Source organism: Ips typographus, linkage group LG2, assembly GCF_016097725.1.
Source record: "Ips typographus isolate SLU linkage group LG2, UJ_Ityp_2.0, whole genome shotgun sequence".
Lineage (NCBI taxonomy): Eukaryota > Metazoa > Arthropoda > Insecta > Coleoptera > Curculionidae > Ips > Ips typographus.
The window spans coordinates 13,877,178-13,896,941 of NC_138423.1; the positions used below are offsets into that span (position 1 = coordinate 13,877,178).

General features: G+C 35.5%; 1 protein-coding gene across 3 annotated transcripts in view; it reads right to left on the reverse strand.

The window, feature by feature from the left end:
- The window catches only part of Dgk (diacyl glycerol kinase 1), a 139,954-nt gene that overhangs the window by 19,042 nt on the left and 101,148 nt on the right, over nucleotides 1-19,764 (reverse strand). For 2 of the 3 annotated variants that reach the window (XM_081996199.1, XM_081996200.1), the window contains 3 exons: nucleotides 14,952-15,141; nucleotides 3,877-4,026; nucleotides 482-643 (listed from right to left, as the gene is read on the reverse strand). In XM_081996199.1, coding sequence (XP_081852325.1) covers nucleotides 482-643; nucleotides 3,877-4,026; nucleotides 14,952-15,141 — 502 coding nt within the window. The remainder of the gene's footprint in view (nucleotides 1-481; nucleotides 644-3,876; nucleotides 4,027-14,951; nucleotides 15,142-19,764) is intronic. The other variant, XM_081996201.1, reaches the window with a different exon arrangement.

Here is a 19,764-nt window from a genome sequence, read left to right on the forward strand (position 1 = left end):
TTGGGAGATTTTGAAGAAATAACCATAAGGCAGATGACCTCTTTTAGAGCCCTATGAATCGCTATGTTCCGGATCCACCTCCGGCGCTGTCGTAAAATTTTTACTATCTACTTTCGGTAGTGTTGGCATTATTTCAAAATTTCTTCTGGCGTTTATGTTTAGCCAGATAAGCGAATTTATCTGGCAAAATATGGTCCGGACGTCTCTCAAGTTTACGACAATCCCTTCTACTGCTACCCCAAAATAACTTAAGGGTATAAAGTTGATGTAAATTTAGGGTAATTTCTGGATAGTAACTTGCTAAACTAAACTAAACCGGTGACAATTTTTATTACATCCACCATAAAAGTAATACATAATAAAATTTGGTTCGAACGCGGCCATAAATTTAATGTTACTATCAACCGTCCTGAATTATTCATCGTAAGCGTTCGCCAAAAACTGCAAGGGTAAACCTGTGATACAAGCGACTTTTTCTTACCTTCTAGCTTGCCATTATTGACTAACAAAGAGTTATTAGACTTTTTCGAAGAGTTTCGGGAAATCTGGCTGTGCGATGGACTCGAATCGGTGCTCTTCTTGCCGACCGTTTCGTGACATGAATAGGACGTGTGTGTTATTGTCAACATCGGGTGGACCGTTCCTGAAATCGAATGAAAGACCGGAAATTGAGTAAAAGTATTAAGTAGACTTTGAATGAAGAGAGAATTTTTTTAAGAACATGGTCCTCCTCATTTTACTGTTGAAAAAAATGTTACTTCTCGGTTTACTATATTAAACAATGATAGCTTTAGTAGTAACTACATAGTTTAAAACAAGTTTAAGTAAAGCAGGTAAATCAATGCATCTATAATTTATTGGAAAGTTTGCATAAAACTGCTTACTTTCTTTAGTTTAAGTTGTATAAAAGGAAGAACATTAAAAATTACGCCCAAGCTTTTCATCAAGTTATGGGAAATCATTTTGTTACCATTAAAAAAAAATTGCTCAACTACTTTTCCTTCTCTTCAAGTAGCATTTCCTCCCATAAGGTTGGTCATGGATATTCTGACCTTTGATGCTGCAGCTCTAAACCTCACTCTACCCAATGGAACTACAATTGTACCATTTTGTCACGTTATTTCACCAGGAAATACGTTTTTCATCTTCTGCTTCTTTTTCCCTGTATCTATCCTTGCATAATATTCTGAACTACGATACATAATTTCTCCCCTCATCACGTGGTCCAGATATTGCAGCTTCCTTATTTTGATTGTGCACAATATTTCCTTTTCCTTTCTCATTCTTTCCAGTACTTTCTATTTTGTGACCATGTCTATCCAACTTATTCTTATGATTCTTCAGAAGATAGAGTCCTGGACATAGATATTTCTTATATGTCCAAGACTCTATCCCATAGAGCAGCACCGAGAAAACTTAACAACTCAATATCCTGACTGTAAGTTGTAAGATAAGATCTCTAATGTATAACACATTTTCCATTTTGTTTTTCGTTGTTGTTTCCTTCAATGCTCTTTGAATGAATTCTTCCCAATAAAGATTAAATAGTAGCGGACATCCTTGCCTCACACAACGTTGTATTTTGACTTTTACTGACAGTTAATGATCCACTTTGATATTTTTAAGCAATTGAGTAAGGTGGTTATGGTGAACTTACACGTGACCTTCAGGGTCCGTTTTGACGTTAAAAAATAAGGTCAGGTTGCCTTTAAAATTAAATTTGATGATTGAAAATTGTCACGTGACCATTTCCTTCGCAAAAAGAGTCACGTGACTAAAAATATCAGTTCAAACTGAAAAATTACCACCGTGACCCTTTAAATAACATTTAAAACTGTCACGTGTAAGTTATGAATTCCATTTTTAATTTGAAAAGAGCCACGTGACTTTTAAAATTAAATTATTAATTTTAAAAGAGTCACGTGTGTCTTTTTTCGTTTAAAATATCAGTTTAAACTTACAAACGGTCACGTGAGCATTAAAATAATATTTTGACATTTATAACATTCATGTGACTATTTTTACTTTAAAAACAGTCACGTGACCTTAAAGGCAAGGCACAAAGTGACAGGAGAGTGACGGGAAACTGGTTTTATGGCACAACTCCATTTCGACTGAAAAATAATGTTTTATCACTTTTAAGGTAATTTCCTTAAGATGTGACATTTCTTGTTTTCTCCTGTACCAAACTGTACTATTTCAATATTTCTTCATCCTCGTGTGGCCTAATAAGAAATATTATTTATATGGCATATTGCATTCCAGCGTTCCAAAATGCAAGTCACAAAATCTGAAATTAAAATAGCTATTCTAAAATTTGACACACCTTTTCTGAAATACAAGTGACTAATCTGAAATGCAACTTCTTCTTCTTTCTTCCTAAAATGGGTGTCCATATAGGTAGGCTAATGCCTGTTTTGTCCTATTATGCCTCTTGGGACGTTGATGTCCAGCACTCTTTTCAGCGTTTTGGAGGTTTGCCTTGGGTTCGTTTCCAAACAGGATTGTTTGTTTTTGCGATTTTTACAAGTCTGTTGTCTTCCATTCTGTTTCTGTCTTACCCACCTTCCTATGTATTGTATCTTGCTCCGTTGTCTAAGGTATTCGCTTCTGATTCTGTCGTGTAATGTTCTTTCGTGTATACTTCTTATTATTTTCATTTCAACCGTTCGCATCTTTTGTAATGTTTTCGATGTGTCTGGTTTCGGCTGCATACGTTATGACAGGTCTGATTGTCGATTTATATACTCTTATTTTTGCTGTTTATGTGGAGGTATTTGTTTTTCCACACAATGTCTCTTAAGGCATCCTGATATTCGAGACGCCTTCATAGTTGGTTTTCTGACTTCATTCTGTAGATTTCCTTAACTTATTATCTCAGCTTCTAAGTATTTGAACTTATTTACTTGTTCTACAATTTTTTGGTCAATCTCTAGTTTGCATCTTGTTGGCTCTTTTGATGATACGAGACATTTGGTTTTGTCTGTGTTAATTACCATATTTAATTGTTTTGCTGATTGATTAAAGGAGTGAAGTAATCTGTGAAGGTCGTCTTCCGAATCCGCAATGAGCACCGCATCATCTGCATAGCAGACAACATTGAAGTAAGTGTTTCCCATTTTGTATCTTGCTCTTTTACGTAAATTTCTGACAATTTTGACCATAATTATGTTGAATATAAATGGACTAAGTGAGTCACCTTCTCTTATTTCTGTGCGTATTTGCACTTCTTTAGTTAATAGATGTCCTACTTCGTATATTAGTTATAATCTCGTATATTAGTTATATACTTAATTTTTGTCTATAACAACATATAGTAAACAAGTAACCTGGACTACTTTGTTTACTATGTGTTGTTACAGACAAAAATTAAGTTTATGATTATGCCTATAACTATAAAGTTGGGTAATCCCGACCTTACTCTAAATAATACCGGCTCATCCTCACAGAGTTTATAATGCAGAGGAAAAATTTGTCAACCCAATATATTAAAAGACAATAGTTTCATTTGCCGAAAAGACTAAAAACCAGCACATTCGTGCGATTGTGACCCTAATCATCATTTGTCTTCACTCAGACGTATGTCCATTAAGGTTTTTGTGCTCGGACCACCAAAGTTGGAACCGACGTTCATATATTCAGAATCAAAAAAAAAACGGACAGTTTGAGTGAGTAACATTAATAATCAAGAGTAGACACTTATACTGTACATACAGACAGTTTTAGGATACAGTAAGTTGATGTAGTAACAATAGTTAGTGATTTTATGTAGATTTTCTCATTTTTACGCACACATGGCTGTGTATTGTTTGTTTACTACATTTTTATGGTACTTGACCCTCTTAAAATTATGCGTAAAACCCACAATTGACTTACCAGATTTTCCTTTTGTAGAACAGTCACAATCTGATTTATGGTGTCCCAAAAGGCTTTCGCCTAAACCTTGTATCCTCTCCACAAAACTTCTCGGTTTATCAGAAGGTGTGCTGAATTCACTACTGATAGTATTCACGTTTGGCGTGGATCCTAGATACACAAATTAAAGGTAAAAATCGCAAAATGATCAATAAAAAATAATTGTAATATAACGTCTCTCATCAATTTTTCGTATTGTATCTGCGAGTCGTGATTTGCAATTATTATTAAAAGGAGCAATCATAAATTTAATAAAATTTATGCCGTATGAAGCAGTAAAGTTAATTAAAGTTAATGGAATGCGAATAAATGGCGAGCAATAATTTCGCTTTAGCTTATCCGAGTGTGTTTTATTGGAAATCGTTTATTCAAATGTTTTAATATATTTGCGACTTTGCTCTATTTGTTTTCGATTGTTGTTGAAATAGTGTTGTGTACGAGTATTAACGGATTATTGATACAAGCTTTTAGTGTAATTGGTGCGGTTTCATCGTGCCTGCTACAAACATCAAATTACAATATTTACAGTGGTCGTTAAATTGATATTTTGAAAAACACAGCTATTTATAACAATTGTGTTATTTTTAGTTTAATAACGGTTTTGTTTGTGGTGACCAAACTGGCAACTTATAGTTAATATTTTCGTAAATTATTTTACCGTTAATTTTTGATGCGACCTAGATTAAGAACAAATAAAAAAACAAAATTGAAAAAAAAAAAAAAAATAAAAATAGAATAGTAAGTAAATAAATTAACTTAAGAAACAACCACAGATCCACATACAGTAGAGGAAGCTAACATGGGTGACGTCTGGGAAGAAATGGAGGCTGCCATCACCAATGTTGCAAAGGCAGAATTGGGACATAAACGAAAAGCACAAAAACACGATTGGAAGACAGCAGATGACATACAGTAACTGACATACAAGAACTAGAGCAACTACAAAGAATACATTATGACTTGAATTGACAACCTAGACAGAAAGATAAAAGAGACGGCAGGAGTATATAGAAGGAGTCCATTCTCTAATGTAGAAAACGATCAGGGAGAATTAGCGCAGGATGATCAACAGCGTAAAATCATATGGGAAAACTATATTAGCAACCTTATTGCCGATGAAAGACCTGCTGTTGAAAATGTAGACGACAAAGACCTCTCGGGACCTCCCATCACAAAAGAGGAAATTATAAGAGCGATCAATACATCCAAAGATAGAAAGGCGATTGGCCCAGACCACATACGTGTAGAGTTGCTCAAACTATTGGACGACAAAAGCATCACAGTTCTTCAGACGATATTCAATCGAATCTATATCACAGGCGAATATCCCGCCAAATGATTAACATCGAATTTTGTCCCATTGTCGAAGAAGAACAATGCAACAAAATGTGAGGACCACAGACTAATCAGCCTCATGAGTCACAAACTGAAGATATTCCTAAGATTATCCACTACAGAATATCAATAAAGTGCGAAAGAAACATCGGATCCACACAATTTGGATTCAGACGAGGTCTAGGCACGAGAGAAGCATTAGTTGCGACTCAAGAACTGCAACGATCAGAGAAAGGCTGAAATGCTGTGTTTCATCGATTATGAAAAGGCGTTTGACAGAGTCCAACATCATAAACTGATGCAAATCCTAAATAGATTGGACATAGACCAAAAAGAAATCTGCTGCATTTAAAGCATATACTGGAACCAAATGGCTGAAGTCAGAGTTGGTAACGATCTCACAGAAGCAAGATCAATTTGTAGAGGGGTCAGACAAGGGTGTGTTCTCTCCCCACTTCTCTTCAATTTATATTCTGAAGCCATCTTTCAGGAAGTCCTAGAAGAGCGCAACGTGGGCGTTAAGGTGAATGGTGTATGGGTCAACAATATGCGTTATGCGGACGACACAGTTCTAATTGCAGATAACATAGAGGATTTGCGGGATATGCTTGAGACTGTCGGGGAATGCAGTAAGAACATGGGCCTCAATATCAACACCAAGAAGACTAAATTCATGATAATTACTCGAAAGTCACAAGAATTTCAAAACTCAAGCCTAACATATGAAAATCAACCAATAGAGCGAGTAAATAAGTTTAAATATCTAGGAACGTGGCTGTGTGAAAACTGGGAATCAGACACAGAAGCAGCCCGCAGTGCGTTCATAAAATTCAAAAAAGTGCTCACCAATACTGATTTCGATATTGGCTTGATGATTAGATTTGTCAAATGCTATGTCTGGACAGTGTTGCTTTATGGCATGGAGGGATGGACACTGAAGGTGAGCACTATGAACAAGGTGGAAGCATTCGAGATGTGGGTCTATAGGCGTGTACTGAGGATTCAATGCACTGCAAGAAGAACCAACGATGAGGTCTTGAGAATAATCAATAAAGACCGCGAACTGTTAGACACCATTAAACGAGAGAGAAGAAAATTGAATAAGTTGTAAATCAACAATTGTGGTTACTGAAGTAACGTCGACCCATATTTGAGTTGATACAAAAGCGTCACAAATACCGTTTGATCAAAATAGTCAATTTTGTTAGGTCTATATCGATATGAATAGAAAACAGAATATACGTGAAATGTGAAACAAACATCTCCTAAACGCAGTTTGGCTTTCCTAGCGCACTAGAGCTATTAACAAAGAAAGCGATCTTCAGCATGCAGGTTCTCATCCAGAGGAACAGAGACGTACACCTGTGCTTTATCGATTTCTCCAAGGCTTTTGACAATGTCAAGCACGAAAAGCTCATCGAGGTGCTTAGGAACACTGGCATTTACGGAAAAGATATTCGTATTATTGCTAATGTATTGGAGTCAAACCGCAAAAATAAAAATAGTCGATTCGCTCAGCGACGAAATTGCTGTCAGAAAGGGAGTGCGACATTCAACCTATACTCTGAAGAAATATTTGGAAAAGCACTGGCGGAATTATCAGATGGCATCAAAACCAATAGACAAGCAACCAACAACATTAGATATGCCGACGACGCAGTAATTATAGCAAATAACAATGAAGAGCTACAAAATATTATGCAAAACATACCTATACATAGCAAGTGAAGAATATGGACTCTTCCTGAATATAACAAAAACAAAACATATGATTATTAGCAAAAGTCAGCATCATAAACGGTCAGGACATAGATCAGGTGGAAACATACACATATCTCGGAACCACAGTTAAGGCGAAATGGGACTAGGCATCAGAAATACGATCACGGATAGAAAGGGCTCGGGCTGCGTTTAATAACATGAAGAAACTATTTACCAGCAAAGATATTTCTCTACAACTAAAATTAAAGCTAGTCAGGTGCTACATATTTTCTGTTTGGTTCTGTAGAGGCTTGGACCACAACTGACGCCACTTTGAAAAGACTGCAATCCTTCGAAATGTGGACATATCGGTGTATTTTAAAAATATCCTGCACGGAACACATCACCAACATGGAGATCATGCAGAGATTAGGGAAAGAGAAGGAACTCGTTTTTACAGTAAAAAGCGGAAGCTGGAGTGTTTTGGCCACGTACTAAGACATGAAAAATACCGCCTTCTACAGTTGGTTGTCCAGGGCAAGGTGGATAGCAAGAGTGGACCAGGAAGGAGGTGACATTCTTGGTTGCACAACCTACGCCAGTGGTTTGGATTGTCATCTGTTGACCTGTTTAGAAGCGCAGTAAACAAGATAAGAATAGCCATGTTAATAACCATCGTCCGCAACGGATAAGGCAATGAGAGAAGAAGATATCGAATGACATTTTAAAAATTCCGTTGTGGTTCTTGAGCACAAAAACAGAATATGCCTTAACAGTAGACAAAACTGGGCGCAAAATCATTACACTAAACCGGAACGTTTCAAAACGTTGTTTTCGCATATCACTTCTGATTTTCCAGACTTTTGGTTTCAAACACATCAGAGCCGGAAATTGAGCGGTTTATTTTCGTTTCCAAAGTAATTGGCCGGCATTAGGCACGGCATTAACTGTAGAACCGGTGATTGCGCTACGACTGCTACGTCCGTAAACAAGAAACGCTCGTACAGCAAAACGTGCCCGGTTTTATTTCCACAACTAATAAATATAATGAGATTTTGGAGTTTGTCGCCTTTTTGAAACCAGGCAAGTTGCTCTCGATCGTGGGTTAATTAAAGTTTACCGAACAAAAATCCCTAGTTCGTGTCTGGTTTTCCATAAATGCGGTAATTAATTTAATACCTGCATTAGGTAGTAAATGTTAATGCATAATGTTTTTCCGACATTTTATTTGGAGCACCTAAATTGAGCCGGAATAGGTATGCTATCGTAACTGCTTCAGCGCTTAATTAAGCCAGCAAATACGTTTATATTACACTAGAGAGCCTCCGTTTTGTCCGTCGTCTTAACTAAGATCTACTGCCAGCAGGGCGTCTTAAAATTAAAATGGAAGATTCTCGTTGCTGGGTTTGTTTGGCTTTCTAGCTGAAATTGCGGACATTCATAACAATCCTTGTAAAGTCGTTCTCTTAAATAAAAAAAAGGAAAGCTGGTTTTAGAAATGCATGAAACTGTTTCGGAAACGGAATAAGGGAGAATTCAGAAATGATGTACAAAAGGGCAAAGTTTATAACGATTTTACGACGTACAGGTGTTTCAGAGTAGTGTTTTATAAAAATATTTTTCTTCTTTCAAAGGCCCTGTAATTACGTCACCCAATTCAGCTAACCTATTAAACCTGAAGGCGAACTCTCTAACGAATAGCAAGAAAATTTCTTTGCTATCATAGAAAACCCTTCTCCATTGTAATATATGGTACTCTCTACGTTTCGATTGGCGAAGATCGGCACTCAACGTAGCTATTCGGGTTGTGCAAAATATAAAGACCTAATGAGGTCTTGCTATGAATTTATCTCTCTTGGAGCTATGAAATTTTGTATTTGTCAATCTTTCTTTTCCGTCGTCTTCTAAAATTCAAATGATTTGTTTTTTAACCTTTATGCCCGTCAGTGTCAAAATTATGTCAATAATAAGGTTGTGTTGGGGACCAATACAGTGCGTTTTTTTTAACGCGCAACATAGGATTTTACGTGTTAAATTTTTAAGCTTATGTTGGACCATGTTATTTTGGAACTACAGGTATAAAACTTGGAAGATGTGTCTTCAGTACCATGAAGCTTAAGTAAGACCACCAATTCGGTCTAAAAAGTGTTTACAAATTAGCAAAAAGTCATCTTTTTTGGAACATATTTTATCTTTCCATATTCCCTGTATGTATGTTTACCTGCTATCTGCCCTGTCAGTATCAAAAACAACACCTACCATACATACAGGGAGTATAAATCTTTTCGAAAGAAGATGACTTTTTGCTAGTTTGTAAATACTTTTTAGACCGAATTGGTGGTTGTACTTAAGCTTTAGGGTACTAAAGACACACTTGTCAAGTTTTACACCTGTAGTTCCAAAATAACATGGTCTAACATGGGCTTAAAAATTTAACACGTGAAATCCTATGTTGCGCGTTAAAAAAAACGCACTGTATATTGTGTTTGCACCCCCCTTTCATTGTTTTTGAGTTTTTAGTAAAAGTGTTAATGCATCTATTAGTTGTTGTTTTTGAGGTGTAAGCTGTTCATGGTTGTGTTATGGCTATATGAGTTCCATCAACACATCCTAAAGTCCCATCCTACTTCCTTCACAAAATGCATAACAATTGGTAGCATGTTTACAAGGAACTGAGAAATATTAATGGTCTAACAAGAAAATATGAAACTGAAGCAACAGAACTATAATAAATAAAACCAACAACAAAAATGGCAACAAAACGGATTATTTTAGAATGTAAACTTTGAAATATATGATTAATTACTGAAAACGAAAGTAAAAAATGTAGAATTATTCAAATTATTGTCATTGATACTTGTCATTAACCCTGAATACGACGAAACAAGTAAAAGCCCTAGAAATGATAGTTGTGTGCAACATCTGGTGACATCTGTACTCAACTCTATGAGTTAGAAAGTACAGATGGCGTTCCAAAATCTAGGAACAGCACCATTAATGCCGCATCATTCGGTAAACACCGATCTGATTGGTTGAAAATGGTGAGGTTTTGTTTTTTGTTTATCAATCCCAATCCTCTGACCGGTTTCGCCGTATTACGGCTCATCAGAGAGGCTATAGGGCTTGATAACCAAAGAACAAAACCTTCGTTCCAGTATAGTCAACTGGATGCCAGAAATGATAGTTAAAAAAAAAAAAATTAAAAAATTAAATAAAAAATATAAATATAAATATATAAATATTAATTATTAATTTTTTTTTATTTTTTTTTTTTTTTGCGGCATTAATGGTGCTGTTCCTAGATTTTGGAACGCCATCTGTACTTTCTAACTCATAGAGTTGAGTACAGATGTCACCAGATGTTGCACACAACTATCATTTCTGGCATCCAGTTGACTATACTGGAACGAAGGTTTTGTTCTTTGGTTATCAAGCCCTATAGCCTCTCTGATGAGCCGTAATACGGCGAAACCGGTCAGAGGATTGGGATTGATAAACAAAAAACAAAACCTCACCATTTTTAAAAGCCCTAGATTTATTACTAGAAATTAGTCAATGTTTTTAGGACCGATAAGTTCCCGTTTTCTGTTGACGGTGTCAGCCGAATGTGATAGAAAATAGCTTAGAGAGTACCAACAGTTAATAGAAAAAAATTTTCTTTGTTGTCTATTTCTATGCGTTAAATTTGGAACTCCGAGAAGGGTTTTTTTTGTCAATAAGAATTGACATGATGATGAATTTTTACTTTTGTCATTGGAAAGTCATGTGTTTTTACGGAAGAAAGGAAGCTAAATATTGAATGTTTTGTGTAAGACTCTTCCATGCATCTTTGAAACAACTGAGTAAATATTTCGCAATTTTAAATGTCAATTCAAAAAACTCTAAAATAGTCCAAATACAAAGCCTACAATGGTATAATGCTAGAGTTAACGTTTGGATTGGCATAATAAACGATGTTCTTATTGGGTCATGTTCATTGAGTGAAATCCCAGTCTGCAAGAGATTACAGATTTCCTTAACCAGATCTTTGCTGACAGATGGATGGGCAGATTTGGGTCTAAAGCTTGGCCACCTAGGTCACCTACCTCTACACAATTTGTTTCTTTCTCTAGAGTTATCTGAAATAAAAAATTTGTACAGCTATGCTCCAATCCAAAAAGGAGCTGCATTTTTAAGAAATGCTTTATGTGCATTTGCAGATCCACTTGCATATTGTTTGGTACGTTAAGGAAAACATATTGAACATTTACTGACTACTTGTTTTTGGCTTTAAAAGAAAATCTAAATGTTTAATAAATGATTTTGCAAATCGTTTTTATCAAACGTGAAATGGACTAATCTTATGATTTCTTCTTAAAACTGAGAAATACAGACGTCCGAAACTAAGGTTTTATTAATTTCAAGCTGCTTTTAAACCAAAAAAGTCCTAGGTGTTAGGGAAACACTGTGTTACCTACACAATGCATTGAGGTGTGCTTTTAGAAAATTAACCTAGAGAAAAGGTGGACTGACTGTCTAGAAATTTGGCTAATAGCTCAGAATTTTCAACAGGAGGCTAACTGATTAAAATGGTTGAGCTGGCTAATTGCACAAACCTTCCAAAAAAACCCACTGATTTTGAAATAGAGCAGAAAAATGTGTTAAAATAAAATAAATGCAGAATGGAAGAATATGTTCAAATGATTAAACTGTCTAATGAGGTCGTCTACCATAATAAAATTTAAGATTCGAAATATAAACTTAATACAGTTTATGCCTCATAATATGCTATTAAGTATTGTTTTTCAATATTGAATCGCTAGTATTTTTAAAAATGTTAAAATAAGCCTGGCAGAATAACCCATGACGTAATTAGAGACTCTTCAATTCCGTAACGTAGGTGGAAAGCTAGAGTCGGAAGGTGAATTATTCATTCTTTGTAACTAGTGCATTGTTGCCAAAACTATTAATTAACACCTGCCTAATAATGTATTGTATTAATCAACTAATTTTTGGTAAATTTTGTTGAAGTATAAACGATTGCAAACTTGCAAGTAACAAGGTGCAACATTTTTATTTGTGTGCCAGGGTTTTAAATCGGTGAAACACTGAAGCCAAGAACATTCTGTATTTTAAAGTAAATATTGTCACGAATGGAAAATCCATTAATTTAAAAGATGGACTTATTATTTAAAAGTATAAATTCATTAAATTAAAGCAGATATTCGGAGATGGCAAAATAATAAGATATCATGACATCATGACAAATCACCGCTACTGCTATGCAGAAAGAGGAAGCGGGCTTCGTCAGCCAATCAATCAATAAATTAAGCTCGACATGCGTTGGTAAGGGAGACGGTCGGAGACTCCGCCTCATAACACCATGATGTAGTCGTCCCGAATTCTGCAACCCGCACCGGTTCGTAAATTAATTGAATAGTAAACCATTTCCTAAATTATAATAAATCGCGAGTGTGTACCCTCCGGAAAGCTGCCCTCATCATTGTTTAACAAATGTAAGTACAATCTATTTAATTATTGTAATATTTTGTGCACGTAAAAGGTATTATTGTTTAATGTGTTACTTTTGAGAATTATATTTGAAGGTTTTATTCCGATTCACTAAGTTGATAAATCAACCATTTTGTCATTTAGTTCTAATTGATATTTAGTTATTAAACTATAGTTTTGTACCAAGTGGTTGGATTTTACCTCTGAAACAAGATCTCGGTAAAAGCGTTCATAAAAATAATAAACGCACGTCTTGTTTAACTTGTTGGGCCAAAAGGGCTTTACAATTTAAACGTGACAATATGTCAACCGGCCACATATAACACATTAAAATGTGATTCGGTGAATGACAGTTGACACTTGAACTGAAAGCTGAAACTTTGACAGTTGGTAAAAATGTATAAAATTTTGTTTCACTCAGTTCGCCATAAGCAAGAGAGAGAGAGGCAACTGGTCTTTGTTATGTCACAGGAGACTAATTGGCCAGGAATTTCAAAAACGACGAACTGATAAAAGAAGTGCAGAAGAATGTATTAAAATGATTAGGCTGGCTAATTGCCTAGACGTTTTGAAAGAAGACTACCTAATAAAATGTGTTAAAACCATTCAGTAGACTAATTGCCCAGAAATTTTAGACAAGTCGAACTGATAAAAGAAGAGCGGCAAATGTGTTCAAATTGAGCTTCAAAACTGTTGAGGTCACATATTCTACACAGTTTTCTGTAAGAGGTAAGCGGTACGAGATATGCGGCAAGAAATGGATTATTTCATTATTTTTCTTACTGCTTGCGGAATCGTGAACGATCGGGATAGGAAATGTTGTTGCGTGCAAAAATGATGTACTTTTTGCACTTGTTGCATTATGTGTTGCATACAACATTTTTTATAAAATCGACTTGCTCTATTTCTTTGTAATTTTTGTATTTTTTTAACCTAGTTGTAAGTTATTCTAGTATAATTACTATTTGTGGTATAAACAGATCTTTGCAATCAGTGGAAACTCTGGTGCTTTTACCATATGGTTACTTAATCTTACTTTCATTTTGACCCAAATTACTTGAAGCTTTTAGTTTGTCATCTGAAGAGTATTCCGGTTACTAGGGTCTATTATGTAGGTAAAATTACGATTTTTGGATTTTTTCAGTCATCCTAACAATTCAAACACTTTAAACCTAGTAATAAAAGAAAAATCGACCAATTTTTAGACTTTCCATTAAAAGAGAGGTAATAAAAGTGCCATCTATTTGCGGGTTCTCTCGATAATTCGGTTATAGAAGTCGGTCGCGCCGTTATTCCCTTCTTCATGGATATGGCCATAAAACGCCTCCGAAACTGGGAAAATATGACTCACAACCGGAAACTTTATTACAGCGGAACGCTTTAAGCTGGAGAACCGAAGCCGAGCGCTATTTTAGACTTCCTGCTGGCTACATGATGTTACGTAACAAATTTATTGTCCCCCCTTAAACCAAAGTCCCGAAACGTAAAGATAAGATATTTGCGCTCATCGTAAATTCCCTCGGAATATGTTTTGTGAGATTTTAATTGCGCAATTAAATGACCCTAGTGCCAATTTATGATGCGGCATTCCAGTGAAATATGTGGAAAACAGATCAAAAAGACCAAATAACACTCTAAAAGACTTTTGGTGGAGGGGAAATGTGATCACGCTTCCGAAAAGAGTGTTTACTTTCCTCTTTGAATTTAATTGGATTTTCTTCCTCTAACCTAAAAAAAAATTTTTTCGAAGAGTAACCGATTATGGGGGCATTATGTTGTACAGAATTCAGATGTTTGGATTTAGTGAGCATTACTTGGCAATTGGCATTTTTTTATTGTGTTTGTGCCAGACTAGAACTAGAGGTTAGACTCTATTTTTGACCTAGGTCAACAATGACCATTAAGGTAAAGAAAATTAATTTCTTAAGTTACTAATCGGGCAATAATGGTGTGTTTATCATGTTAGTAGTGGAAAAAGTTTACCATTAAAATTTAAACATAAATAAAGTTTGGTAAATTCCATGAAATCCGTTGCAAAACCACGAAGAATCACGGAAGTTGAAATTTTACTTTTTTTAATAGAAAGCTCATTTCATTGGCTATCCATTGACATATAAAAAATTATACCAAGTGTTGCAAATAAGCTAGTTATTGAGGACTGTACGAAAAAATGCACCAAAAAAAGTCTCTCTAAAAGTCAATCTAATAAAACTAAAACTAATTTTAAAAAATACTTGGCAAATCTCATTTGACAGTTGTTCAAAATATTCTTTTGACTGGTTAGCATATTCGCTTTATTTTTATAATTCTATACTAAAATTCATCATTCCCTCTGGTTAAAAAGAAAAAAAAACAGCTGTTTAGTAAAGTTGAGTGTCACGTGTGTTACTGAGCTCTTATTAAGAATTGCTCAAGTGACAATTGAACATCTATTGCCAAAGAATGGCAAAGTTGCGGATTATTAATAAGCAGTCAAAAATAAATATATTAATAAAAAAAATGTTAGTAACCTCGATTATGCGATGTTATAGGAGCACAAGCAGTGGTGGAGCTCAGCACCGTCATCTCCTTAAACGCTTTACCTTCCACATTGACAGTTCTCCGGACGAATGACAGAAATAGGTGCTTACAAAGGTCCCGCGGCGTCTCGATTTCCAAATAAGTGTCCAGAAACTCGCAGAATCCTTGCAGATCGATTTCCTGCAACAATTTGTTCCCTTTACTAAGTTACTACTTAATTACTAAGTTTCTGACATCTTTCAATAAGAAATTGTATTTTGACACAATAATGGTATACATATTATATTCACTAGCATGTAGTGATAGTTATTACGAAGATAATGTTTGAGTATTGTCATTCAAAACATTTATGTTTCTATTAAGTACACTGTCACTCCATTTAACTTTGATTGTTTCTATACAGGGTGTACCACGATAAATACGGCATAAAAATGTCAAAAGTTTTCTGCATTTCTGATTGAATGAGTAACTTACTTTTGCGTTCAAAAACAACAAAGTAAATGTTTTACATATTTGTGAGTGGGTGCTTTTCATGGAATTGATTTTGAGTGATAAGCATATTGTTAAACAGTCGTAGAAACACGGTTTTGAATTTTGAGATTCATTGTGGTACAGTTTAAAGAAGAAACTGTATAACCACAATAATGCCGTTGAAGAAAATAAAGAAATCAAAATCGTGGAAAAATCTAAAAAGCAGTGGCGTAGTATAGGTATTTACTGCAAAACCCATAAAGACTGACAAAGGTATAAATAATAAAACTGTTCATACATTATAAAATGCATCAAAATGCATTGAACCAACTTTCAAAAGCAATATTATTTATATTCATTAATATCATTATGGTAATAAACTCTTCTTCTTCCACATATTTTAGGCCTGAGGCCTGTATTTTCCAAATTTCAGTATCCTTGAGATGTCCCCCCAAGACCACGATTCTATCCATCTCTTTGGCGGTCTTTGTAAGGAGTGTCGTGTTTGTGGTTATAAATAATCACCCCAAACTGTTAGCATAATATCTCAAATCATTAAGAAATACTATACAGGGTGTTTTTTAATAAGTCTCATGTGTTTTAAAGGTAAAAAGTCCATATAGGCATGGGTACGCAAGGCCTTACTTATCGAGCTATAGGGTGTTAAAAATTATTTTTAATATTTGTTTTTTCTGTCAGAAACAATGCCAAAATCAAAGCCATAAAACGAGATTATTGGGCAAAATTTACAAGCGATATGGATCACGACCTATATGGAACACAGAAGAAAGCTGAGGAAGATGCTCAGGAACAGGAAAAAGACAATAATTAATGAGTTTGTGCAAACAAAAGGAGTCACCAAAGATGTATGGGAAAAATACTTCAGAAAACTCTATAACACCGAAGAAGCCATAAGCATCGAAAACTACGAGACAGACCATCAAATAACACTGAACAAAGAAGAGGTAATGGCAAAAATCAAAAAAATTAAAAACAGAAAAGCTCCCGGGACAGACCTCATCCCAAACGAACTTCTGAAATATGCCGAACCTGAACTAGGAAAACATCTAAAAATCCTCTACAACAAAATTTTAGAAACATCGGAAATAGCTACGGAATGGCACAAAAGTATAACTATCCCTATATTCAAGAAAGGACAGAAGACGCAGCTAGACAACTACAGGGACATAACGTTGCTGAACACAAGCATAAAACTCTTTACCGGCATTTTGAAGGAAAGACTTGAAACACAAGTAACAAACAGGGAAGAACAACAAGGCTTCAGACGAAACAGATCCACGACCGACGCCATATTCATTATCAAACAACTAAAAGAAAAATCAATCGAATTTAATACCAGCATATGTCTGTTTCATCGATTTGGCCAAGGCATTTGATAGGGTTCACCTCTCCGACATCATAAATATATCGATAGCGAAAGCACCGTCAGACACCATCGTAAGAGCAGTCCGCAGTCTCAATATGAACAACATGGCTAAAGTAAAGGCAGGAGACACTTATACGGAAGAGATACCGACACCAGGAGGCATCAGACAAGGTGACAACCTTAGCCCATTACTGTTCAATCTCTTAATGGACAGAATTATAGAGGAAGTATCATAACTAAATATGGGATACCGAATGGGACAGAATAAAATAATCAGTATGGGATGCTACGCCGATGATGCAGTTATTTTCGCGGAAACGGAGGACGATCTACACAAATTGTGCCAGGTCAGCCAAGCGATGAACATGACCATAGCTATAGAAAAAACTAACTAAACTTTTCTAAAGATCCCGTAAGATGTAAGCTGGTAGTTCAGGACAAAATCATCGAGCAAGTCTCACAATTCAAATATCTGGGTATGGATCTGTCGAGTTATCACGACCCAGTGAAGGACCTAAGAAGCCAGATCAACAAAGCGTCTGCCATGTCGGGCTGCTTAAGGCATATAATATGAGCGAACGAATACATGCGAAAGGATAGCAAGGTCAGGATTTATAAGACTTGTATCAGACCAATCATGACATAGAGAATAGAAACCAGAGAATAAACCAACAAAACGAAAAGAATGCTTCGAGTAGCCGAAATGAAAACGGTCAGGACTATAATGGGAAAAACAAGAATAGACCGAATTAGGAACGCTGACATTAGGGAACAATGTGGGGTGCAAGACATCGTAAGATGGGGGAAACAAAGAAAAAGATGATGGTACGCTCACGTGAGAAGAATGGAAGAGGGAAGACTGCCACGAATCGCACTTGAAGGGAAACCAATAGGAAAAAGAGCAACCGGTAGACCACCTAAGAGATGGAAGGGCAGCTGGCAGTCCACCTCCCAGGAACTGGCCCAGAGGAACCTGCAAAACTAACAGATCGCGAGATCTTATATATGAATAAGAAGAAGAAGTTTTTTCTATAAGTAATTTTTCAAACAATATCGATATTTGAACGAACCTTGGTATTTGGGGGTTTTGTAATATGAGAAACTTAAATTATATCCGGTTTTGCTCTTCATCTAGAGGGTACTAACTAAAATTAATTTTTACCACCCTGTAACTTGATAAGTAAGGCCTTGCGGACCCACGGCTATATGGACTTTTTACCTTTAAATCACCGGAGGAATCGCCCTGTGAAATATAGAACACTTATTAAAAAAAACATGTATAAAGTGACATTTACAATTATTGGGAATGCAGTAATTTTTTACTTTTTGATAACAGTTTATATACAAGTGATTGCTTTTGTTGAAACGTTCTTACCTCATTCAAATTCAATTTGTTCACAAAATCAAACTTTCCGTAACCCATTACATAAATATTATACTTTTATTAACTGTGAGGAAATAGAACTTTCCGAACAAATCAAATATGGGTCCTTGTTTGAGTAGGCTAAAAGGAAACCCTTAAAGTAACCAAAAAAAGGTTGGATTTGTTTAACAAATCCCCATATTCATGAACTCCTTAGAGGATTTCGGGTAGGGGATCGAAACAAGAATAGATTCAGCCAAGTTTCGCTCACGTTTGCTCTCCGTTTCAATTCGAATTCAATTTGGAACGTGGCCAAAATTCGGTCCCCATTCTCATTATCTCGTGCATTTAGCTTACTAGCGACAATAGAATATTATTACGCAGCTAAAGAACTAGACAGGTTTAGGAATTTGCATACCATTCCCGGTTTCAGTGATATTAAAGTTAATTAAGTGCTATTAGGTGGATTTTTGCATTTAAAAATAAGTAGAATTTCTCAGTCTACTACTTATTAGATTAGAAAATTTAAAAACCATGAAAATGCTACGGACAACACCACTAACAGGCCGCTTACGGTTAGCAATATCCACTCTAAAATCATTAAGGATTTTCACATTAGCATTAAGGCGCTCGTTTTATAATCGTCCTCTCTAAAACCCTCATGGATCGCTATCTTTATCGCTTTTTTAAAAGTCTATTAAAACGATGATGCTCTACTAAGCCGAAACGAAGAGGGTAGAGAGAACCTCACTAATTAGGATTTTTTAAATACGTAAACAGCGGCAATTTACCGATCGATGGCGGCGGCTTTATCAATTTTAATTAAACATCCCCGGATCCAGTTTGAAGTTTTCCACACTGTATTCACCCTGTTAATTATTTGAAAAAGACTATTTACATTGAGTTGGTGGTGATCGATCGCAATTTAATTTGCCCTACTCAATAATTTTTTGATTATAGTTTCAAGTGTAAAGTTGTGTATAGTCAATCATCTTGCATGCATGTCAGAGATGAACAATGTTGCAAGATCGCTAAACAAAATGAAATGTAGTTTTATTCTATTTAAGCTGAAATAGAAAAGGAATTCGAGAGGTGTTTGCTTGATGAGATATGCTTGGTTTTTGCTTGCTACTTTATGTTTACTCATCGTATATACAGGGTATCCCACGACGAAAGACATCGATTGATATTGGAAAAAGTATAAATAGGAGAGTTTTGAAAATTTGGCAGGATACTGATGTGGGCATGCCCAATCTAACTAAAATATTTTCAAGATGGTTGCACTTCCGTTTATACCGGAAGTCGATCACAACTTTCTTATTTTAAATAGAACACCCTATATATTATTACATATTTCGATTCCTCACAAAATTCTGACCAACTTTTGTGTACAATGCCCTATGCCTATCTCTAGCCGTTTTCGAAATATTTGATGTTTTTCCAAAAAAGTGACAGTTGCAACGCTCAACATATTTTTGTATTCTGTCAAAACCGTATTTCATTTTGCAATGAAACTTTGGGTTATTGTAAATAAAGGATTGTTTTATTAAACTGGGGGTGCGTAATGACTGCCACTAAAAAA